Source organism: Mesitornis unicolor, unplaced genomic scaffold, assembly GCF_000695765.1.
Source record: "Mesitornis unicolor isolate BGI_N332 unplaced genomic scaffold, ASM69576v1 scaffold39953, whole genome shotgun sequence".
Lineage (NCBI taxonomy): Eukaryota > Metazoa > Chordata > Aves > Mesitornithiformes > Mesitornithidae > Mesitornis > Mesitornis unicolor.
Window position 1 is genome coordinate 1 of NW_010177380.1, and position 9,596 is coordinate 9,596.

The 9,596-nt window shown below is 43.2% G+C and overlaps 2 protein-coding genes across 2 annotated transcripts; one reads left to right on the forward strand and one right to left on the reverse strand.

Annotated features, from left to right (window-relative positions):
• The first annotated feature begins 173 nt into the window (after positions 1 to 173).
• On the forward strand, positions 174 to 1,883 carry LOC104535836 (dynein light chain 1, cytoplasmic). The gene is made up of 2 exons (XM_010182066.1): positions 174 to 393; positions 1,487 to 1,883. The coding sequence occupies exons 1-2, from the start codon at positions 262 to 264 to the stop codon at positions 1,622 to 1,624; spliced, it is 270 nt and encodes an 89-aa protein (XP_010180368.1). The 5' UTR covers positions 174 to 261; the 3' UTR covers positions 1,625 to 1,883.
• A 1,115-nt stretch (positions 1,884 to 2,998) lies between these two features.
• On the reverse strand, positions 2,999 to 9,591 carry COQ5 (coenzyme Q5 homolog, methyltransferase (S. cerevisiae); the record flags this gene model as incomplete). The annotated part of the gene is made up of 7 exons (XM_010182067.1): positions 2,999 to 3,167; positions 3,285 to 3,396; positions 3,588 to 3,676; positions 5,325 to 5,431; positions 8,293 to 8,517; positions 8,959 to 9,108; positions 9,525 to 9,591. Coding segments are annotated over 7 exons (852 nt in total), but the record flags the coding sequence as incomplete, so codon positions are not given.
• Positions 9,592 to 9,596: the final 5 nt, after the last annotated feature.

Consider the following 9,596-nt stretch of genomic DNA (forward strand, 5'->3'; position numbering starts at 1 on the left):
GCGCCGGGCTTCGTGCGCCTCCATCGGTGGGGAAGGGCCGCCGGGGCTGGGCGCTGCAGGGGCCGTACCTTCTCCCGGGGCTGTCAGGCTGTGTCAAGAGGGGAGAGACGGGGGAGGGCAGCGGGGTTTGAAAGGCTCCGGCGGTGCCTGTGTCGCTCCCGGCTGTGAGTGATGGTACCTGGGTGGCTGCTTGGTGGGTAATTCTGGCAGGGAGCTGCTCCTGCAACTTTGAGTTCTCTTCTTTGCTCAATACAGGCAATCATGAGTGACCGAAAGGCAGTGATCAAGAATGCGGACATGTCAGAGGAGATGCAGCAAGACTCTGTGGAGTGTGCTACACAGGCCTTGGAGAAGTACAACATCGAGAAGGACATCGCTGCTCACATAAAGAAGGTAAATGCTTGCTTGTACTGTCCTTACAAAATCTGTGCAGATGAAAAATCAAGCAGGGAGAATGCTGCTGGGCAAGTAGCTCTAGAGAAACAAGTTCTAGAGACACGAGATAATCAAGTTGGGCTTTCTCAGGAGGCTGGTGCCTTTATGTTCCTTCCCCACCCTTTCCATTTCCAGGTCCTTCTGTTTTTCTCCTGCAGTGCCTTCTACTTAAGCCTTTTCTGCCACTGTCCTGTGGTCCAGGTGAGCAGAGAGTGGCAGCCGACTGTTCCTGTGACTGATGAGCTGCTACAGAACACAGGGGCTCTATGGAGCCTATTTGAGAAGTGGTGGGTTGCTGAGCTTGTAAGAAGTGGTTTAGTTCTGGTTTTTTTTCCCCCACCACATACAAGACAAACTGTTCATGCTAGTGCAGAACAGATGGTTCATAGCTTCCACTTTGTCACATTTTCTCTCCGACTCCTACTGGGAGCCTGATTGAGCTGCAAGTAGTTGAAGGGTCTGGTTGAACAGAACACCAAGTCCTGCACACTCTCAGAGTCTCTCCAGCTGATGGCTGTTAGATACTGCAGTGTACAACCACTGACTGTGTGGTTCTACTCACACAGACTTTGCACACACGAGTTTATTTGAAAGTTATAGCAGGCTCCTGACTGCAGTGTGTAGGAAGAACGTGGTCTCGTGACCTGGTATCAGAGAAGCAGCAGAGAATTTTGTCTGGAGTCCTTCCAGCATCCTTGTAGAAAACAGCTAATGAACTAAAAATAATAGCTTAATCTGTAGATTCAGAACAAGAAGTGAACTTCTTAAAAGTTACGGTTTGAGATCAAACGTTACTTTCCCAAACATATGTTTTAAAGCTTATTCCTGCTCAGCTTGGAAGCACTTATTTTTTTTGGTCTGACTAAGCAGCAGATGAGTTATAAAGTGACAGATGATCCTCGCACTTAAGAGCATATGCTGCTCCTTAATTGCTTTCTCCAAAAGTGATACTTGCTAACAAGTGACATAGCACTGCAAAAAAACTTCATGAGGCAATATTGGTACGATTCTCACCAAAAAAATGCTGAATTCCTAGTTCTCTCTTCTGCAGGAATTTGACAAGAAATACAACCCCACTTGGCACTGCATCGTGGGAAGGAACTTTGGCAGCTACGTCACTCATGAGACCAAGCACTTCATCTACTTCTACCTCGGCCAAGTCGCTATTCTTCTCTTCAAGTCTGGGTAGAGCCATGGACTGTTACTGAAACTTGCACCTGGTTACAGGACTGCACACTAACTCCAAACAGCCTCCTACCTTCAGCCATCCTGAGGAAGCAGACCTTGATCTTCAGGTCTTTTGTTGTATTGTTAATGGTCAGGGATTTTGCTGTAGCAGCTGGTTATTTTCATCGTGGCTATAAAAACCGCAAAAGTGTCTTCCTTGTATTTATTTTATTTCAAAAGACAGCTTCTTTGCTAATAAAACTGTCAGAACAAGTTTAAGACTTTTCTCTACCCTTCTGCCCTCTTGGTGCTTGCATTACCCCCTCTTTATTCCACTGTGAACAAAGGAGGAACATCCCCACCCCCATTTTGCCCCCCAACTCCACAGCTTCTGAAGCCTGAGCTAATCTGTGAATACGACATCTGTCAGTAACCCAGAACAACAGGAAATACTTTCCCTGAGAGAAAAGAGACTGCTTTTGAGTTCTTGAGAAGCATATTTTCAGCATGCACAATGCTCAGTGCAGATTCTGGAGTTTAGATATATGGTGTTGCTTTTCCAATTTCAAGTGAACTGGTGAGCTAAAAGCAATTGTCCTTTCATCTCCAAGTTTTCAGAAGAGACCAATTCTCATAGTAGTTCATTACACAGCTATCACTTTGGAATGTACATTCATACATTCTATAGCTTTTTTTTCCTCTCCTCTATCCCTGTATCTTGCCACAGAAGCATCTGTTCTTCAACAGTTTAAAGAACAGAAGGAAATGCACAGTCCTTTTATGTAAAGGTTATGAAATCTTTGTTTGTCAGTGCTAGATGCATATGGAGGTGAAAACATGTCATCCCAGAATACAGTTATGGAGTCATTCTCCTTCAGGGGAAAAGAAAAAAAAATCCTTTCATAGAAAGGAAGTCATAGGTTAAAATACTGACTTAAGTGGAAAAAAAGTTGATGCAGAGCTGTTTTATTTCACGAGCATGCCATTTGCCTTTGAAAGACGTAAATGAACCATGGGAAAAAGCCCTTAGAGTCCACATGCCAAAGATAAGGACAGTTTAATAAAAATCTAATAAATTCAAGTTATTTCTCACTGGCACAATATCCTCCTTGGAGCTTAATTAAAAAAAAAAAGGCATCTTTTTAGAAGACTGGTCAGTCTGTTTCTGTATCCACACCACTGGTAACTGAAATTGCTCCATTTGTTAGCATTGCTCAGTTTTGGCCACATCCTTTATGTTGCACTTGAAGGGAAATGCAAGTGTAAGAAACACCACAGGAGTCTCTTCATCTGCAGGTCTCTTAAGGAAAAAAAGGTAGCTGAAGTTCTTCTGGGCCTGACTGCTGAGCAAGTGTCTCATACGAGTTCTTAAATCTCCTCTTCAATCTTGATAGCATTAAGATTCCACAGCCTTCGTACTCCTCAGGAAAATTACGCTTCCTGTGTTTTGCTACATAGTAGACTCACAGTTTGAAACCTGAGTGAATGGCGACAATACCCGAGTTTAAATTCTGATAATCCACTTTAAAAAACCCTGCATCTTCTATCATTGCCTTCAACTCCTCCTGCAAAATAATAGTTCCATAATTATAACAACCTGGAGGCCTATAAGCCAGCTGCCTGCAAGATTATGCTGGGACCATGTTGTGTGTGTTAGTGAATTCAGAAGAATACCGTTTTACCTGAGGGGGGAAACGTCGGATGCTCTCCACAAGATACTGGTAAGACTTCCAGTCACCAGCGATAACCTCACCCAGAACAGGGATAACTTGGAAACTGTATAGATCGTAGAGCCTATACAGACAGACAGCAAATAGAGATTAATACAAGTAAGTTTAAAACACAAGTTGATCTCTGCACCACTACGCTGTGTATTCTGTGTCTGATTTTAAAAGCACACAATGAGGTGGCCTCAAAGTACTTAAGCAGAACAAGAGACAAATAAGAGAACCCTGTGACATGGTACAGTGTCACCATGTTCCTACCTGGAAAGAAGGGGGTTGCTGACATGACTAAATTCAAGGCAGAGAAATCTTCCTCCTGGTTTCAGCACACGATAAGCCTCCTGAAGTGCCTGAGATAAAGCAGATGCAATTAATTTGTTTCAGTAGAACAGCACCTGCCTATTATCATGCCATGTGATGGCAACTCAGTGACACACTGAGGGGAGTAAAAAGAATGCTCACTGGCAATCTCCAATATTTACTTGTGGAGAAGTATTCCAAGACAAGTACAAAAAAACCCCAACCCAAACAACAAATCCAAACCACAAAAACTCTTGCTGTTACATAAATAGATTTATACCAGGCTTTGTGTTGAAACTATGATGTCAGGTTTGCAGTTTTTCTTCTTTTTCCCTACTCTGAGTTGATGAATGTTTGCCAGCAGAGCTCTCGTAATTACAGACCAAACCCAAAAGGGAGAAGGTGACTCAGCTACAAGAAGCTGAAAAGGAAAAGAGGGCATGACAGATTCTTTCTTTCTTTAATCAAAAGGTTTTACTCAACTGTGAGCCACACCCAAAGGATCAAAGAAGAAATGATACTGGCTTTTGGATGAGCAATGTGTAAGAACAGGGAGGAAGGAGAGGGAAGAACAACATCTCTGGCTACTTTGAAAATTCCATTCTATATCCAAAATAAAATACCTAAGAAGAACCAAGACAAAATTCTGTTTACAACTGTATGTTTTTTTTCATACAAGAGCACAGCAGAGCTCTATTCAAGAACCTCTGCATGTTGTACATCTGCTTGGCTCCAACTGTTGTTTCTAAGGTACAAAATATAAACAGTCCACATACGCGATGGGAGCTCTGCAAAAGAACTACAGGCTTGGATGTGTTTTGTATCAGGTCTCCAGGGAGCTAGGCTACCAGAGTGCTGCACCCACAAATGGGGATAAGATAAAGAGCTTGTGCTTTGGAAGGGTGCAGCCGATGAATCGTGAAAGGCCATCCACATTAAGAGAAGTTCAAAGGCATATGGTTCAAGGTGGTCTGGATCCAAATGGTACACCTACCACAGAAGGAACATTGCCAAGGTTGTAACACACTCCTCCAGACAGACAACCAGCCTAGCGAGATAGGTGATCTAACCTACCTTCACCCACAAGACAGCTAGTCATTCTCGAAGGACAGATACTGTTTAGAACAAAAGGTATTATGTACCCTAATCAAGATCATACTCGTTCTTCATAAGAAACCCTACAACCAGTGTCAAGACACAGAGCAGCAGTGGGCTAAATGAGTTAGTTCAACAGCAGCGGTGGCAGCAGCCAGCTGTTTCCCACTCTGCTCTGCAAGCTCTGCTGTCTCAGGCAAGGAAACAGAACAGGGCAGAAGCATTGGATCCACTGCAGGTGGGACAAAGATCAGACTGACTGCACCGTGCATGTGTAAATCCAGTAATGTCAGAGGTTAGAAGGTGGGGAATGACTGTAGCACTCAACACTTTTTGCTTCAGGAAGAGATTGTGTGGCTTGCCAAGCTGGAAGGATTTGGCACAACTGGTATCAATCTAGCTTTTTATTACGAAAGTGGGGCATTTAATCGCATTCTTCATTCAAACAAGTTGCACACCACGTGCCACTTATTTTAAATGTTTCAGGAGTAGACAAAGATGTTCCTTTATCCAAAGGACTTCCTCCTTTGCTTCCTTCACTAGAATAAAAAACCTCAGGTGAATCATAAGGACCCCACATCAGGATACACTATAGCAACTTACCAAATCAATACGAGTTACATTTCGGATTCCAAAGGCAATTGTGTAAACATCAAACTTGTCATCATCGAAGGGCAACTCTTCAGCATTCCCAAGCACCCAGGACAAGCCTGCAGTAAAAGCCAAGGTCACAGAACTGAAGTCAGACTGCTCCAGAAGGACTAGCAGTTATCTACTGCAGAAGGAAACTGTTATTAATAAAGTGCATTTAAAACTACTGCTTCAATTTTGCATTTTTGTTGGAAGAACAACGCCTTGGTCTATACTCACAAACCTTTCAAGCCCCTGTACCATACAGCTGTCTTTCAAGCAAAGTAGTTAATTCTGTACACCAGCCAAAACATTCTTCTGCACATACACACGTGTTGTGCTCACAGCGCTTCAGTCTGCCAAGATTTCCCCCAAATCTTGCATCAGAGTTGAAAGCTACCAGCTTTCCAGAAACCGGCTGCCATTTGTGCGTAGCAAAGTTGCAAAAAGATAATACCTGCTCAAAGAGTAGCTATAAACAATGATTGATGTCCTGCCACCCATCAATGGCCAAAATACTTAAAACATTTTGCTAGAAACCTTCCATAGATGGAGGAACAAGAAAAGGCTCACTCCTTCCTGCTGCACTATCAGTACATGATACTATTGCAGCTGTATTGCTTCACAAACAGTAATGGAGCAAGGCCATATCTATCTGTGAAGCAAGGATGGCCAGGTTATTCATACCAAAAATAAGACTCCTCAGTTTAGAATTAATAGTTCTTAAAGTCATTGTTTTTCATGACTCAAATGCAACCAAAGCAAACCCCTAACAGAAAAAAAGAAAACAGGACTCTTCTGCAGAGATCATAAATTCCAAAGGGCAACATGCTAGAAAACACATGGAGGAGAGCAAAGCACAACAAACCCCAACAGTTGTTGCCAGGAGACATTTACACTTCATTTTTTCAAAATATATATATTTATAGTTGTAGAAAGTATTCTATTCAAAGTAGCATGCAAAGTTATTAAAGCAGCAATTACTAGTGTTATTAAAACCTAGACAGTTTGAAAGGACACCTAAGAAGTGAGCATCAACAAGAGGTTTTGAGCAACAAGAAAACTATCTGTCGGAATACACTGTGGTACCATCACAGACCAGGAGTCTGGAAGTGGATACGTGAAAGGGGCTGTGGGTGTCCACCAAGAGGAACTGGGTACGTGCAGTGAATGTTGGTGAATGTACATAGGAACACAGTGAAAGGAAACTGCCCTTTTTCTTAATTGTAAGAAAAATAAAAATAGGCCTCAGACAACCAACAGACCAGCAAGCTCAGAAATGAGTTTACTACAACAGGAAGGAATCACATGAAAAACAGATGGTAGGACACATTAATGGGTATGTGCTGAACAAGGGAGCAAAAGAGAAGTCACAATTGTGGCACACTTGGGGATAAGGCAATGCAGGCAACAAGAAGACAGTTGGCCTTCTACAGCTATGATGTACAGGGGAAGAAAATGACATAAACACTCATTCTGAGAATTCGATGTCACAAAGATATCTAAGAAGTGCAGCCAATGAAACAAAATGTTTTGTCTATAGTAGCTGAGAGGCAGCATCAAGCTTTATTTCAGGTCCTAAGCTACCGTCATACATAAACACTCATTTTGAGAATTCGATGTCACAAAGATATCTAAAGAGTGCAGCCAATGAAACAAAATGCTTTGTCTATAGTAGCTGAGAGGCAGCACCAAGCTTTATTTCAGGTCCTAAGCTACCGTCATAAAGCTCTTATACTTACAGTGTTGGTACAGTTCAGGTGTTCCCAAACTGTGATGCATAAAAAAGGGCTTTGGACAGGCTGGCAAGCTGCTCAGGTAAGCAGGATGCAAGTAATCTGCCAGAGCAGAAAGAACCAATGCTTTCACAAATAGGTCAGTTTTTGAAGAAAAGGGAGAGGCAGGTAGGCAGGCAATGGACTGGGGAAACCCACCAGCAGGGAGCAAGAGCAGCTGAGAGAACCTATGCAGCTTATCTTTCAGCCCCTTTGTGCTACTGAGCTGTTTCACTTGTACCTACTTGGAGGACGGTTCTTGCAAGGCCCCAGTTCCACACCCCCACACCCGTAGTGCCAGGAGCTGGCCACAAGCATAAACACCAGGTGGTTCTGGCTGCAGCTGTGTTGGGTGTCCCAGTGCGGGTGTGGGAGCAGGGCACAGTGGAAGGACATGCAGGAGATCTCATAACATGCATGCAGAGACTGCCCAGGGTATTTCTAATGGTACTATCCAAGCAAAGTTTGGGAACCTTATATTGCTAAAATATTTGCCAAATATCCATAAATGAAGATGGGATAAACAACTATCATACAAACACTGAGCCACAAGCAGGACTTCTTTCTATGTCTTACTTCTTAAAATCAGGCTTTTCAATCAGGATTGGCGTGGTCCCCAACAAATTCTAGATATCAGTGAATTAATCCATTGACCTGCAAACTAACATTTAACATAATTTAGTTTCTCTGAGTATTATTTGCATATGCTCTAACTGTGGAAAGTTTTATAGGCTCACAATATACTTCTAGCATTTTTATTTGCTGCCTTGATTCTTAAAAACACCCATTGTAAGACCTTTAGTGTAATCATTCTAGGGCTGAGCTCTTTTTGCATTATCTGCCTTAGTAACACCAGATTCATTTGCACAGATATGAACAGCAAGTTTAGATTATTTGACCAATTTTGAAGGACAGCTGGGTATCAGACCTCACGGACACTTCCATATATGTGTTTCTGAAAGTTCAAGTACTATTCACGAGAAACACCGTACGTCTGAACAACATACAACATACACCTTCACTGTAAAAGTAACTCAGCATTAGCAAACATGCAAGCACAGCTATAGTATACACCATGGCTATATAGCGGTGATTACCTGATGGCTATCACATGTCAAATTCTTGCTATAAGGCATGCTACTGAAATGGTTCAGTGCATAACTTACCTTCGGAGTAGCTGAGATGCTGTGCTTTCTGCTTTCCAACTTTTAACATTTCTTTGTTAATGTCACAGACCACCACTTGGGAATCCCCCAGAGACTTAAACTTGTCTTCCTGGTAACTCTCAGAAATTTCCTGCCACGATAAATTCTGATGATGCTTAAGCTTCCTCTGGAGCTGGCGTTCTCGTACAGAGCAAACATAATTAATAAATCGAAAGGCGATATCACCTGCAATTGTTTTAAAAGAGACATTTCTTAGAATGACTGCCTCCAGGAAATTGGAACACACAGCTTTGAACATCAAACTGAGTTAGTTTTTATTTATATGTATGTATGAAAATAAACACACAGAGTAAGGAGAGGTAGAGAAAGTGTGTGTGTGTATATGTGTGTATATAGATATAAAAATATATAAAGGGAACACAGTAAAAGCAAAAAGCCCATGACTTCCTACAAATGGAAACAGTTTTCCATAACATATCATGGCAGTACTATACTTCCAGAGCTTGGAGCAAGATATTTCAAAACACAAAGGAGTTAGCTCTCTTGCTAGTTTTAAAGACAGGGAACTGAGGGGGGCAGGAAGGCAAAGCAACTTGAGTCTGAGCAGCGTTAAACAGTGCAAAACCAGTGTGGCATTGTTTTGGGGAACTCACCAAAGTTATTTACCTGTTCCTCCAGCAACATCAAGAAGAAGTGTTCCGGGGGAAGGGTTCATTTTATGCACGAGGATATCCTTCCACACTCGATGAATCCCTAGAGTCATTGAATCATTCATTACATCGTATTTCTTCGCCACACTTTCAAAGACCTGGTAAACTGCAAATGAAGAACATGAGAATGAGCTGCAACTTACTTCAAAATGCTCCTGTGGAAGTAAAATGTGCCCTTTATTGCCTCGTGGAGGTCTGTCACGATGCAGAACTTAAAAATACCGAAAAAGACGACTCCTGAGCCTGTGTCCTGACAAACATCTCTTTGGATTCCCAGAGCCTCTTCCCACAACCCTTCCAGAACCGAGAGGGAAATAGTGCCCTAACACCGATACAATTCACCGAGGCTGCCAGGAAGATCTCAAAGCAAGGGCCCAGCTCCAAGTACATCTCCCGCTCCCCGTCACCCCACAGCCGAAGCGCGCCTGCTGCCCGGGAGACCCGTTACATGCAGCCCGGCCCAGCCCGCCCTTCTCCGAGGCGCCGCCTGGCTCCACAGCGAACCCTGCCTCCCGCCCTCACTTTTCTCCCTCCTCTCCGCCTCCGTCACGGTCTGGAAGCCGAAGTGCATCTCCGGGCCCGCGGCGAGGCCCC

Excerpts from the sequence above, each read along its gene's own strand:
- LOC104535836 (XM_010182066.1), top strand. The coding sequence starts at position 262 with ATGAGTGACCGAAAGGCAGTGATCAAGAATGCGGACATGTCAGAGGAG. Across the intron at positions 394-1,486 it reads TCGCTGCTCACATAAAGAAG|GAATTTGACAAGAAATACAA; the intron begins GTAAATGCTTGC and ends TCTCTTCTGCAG.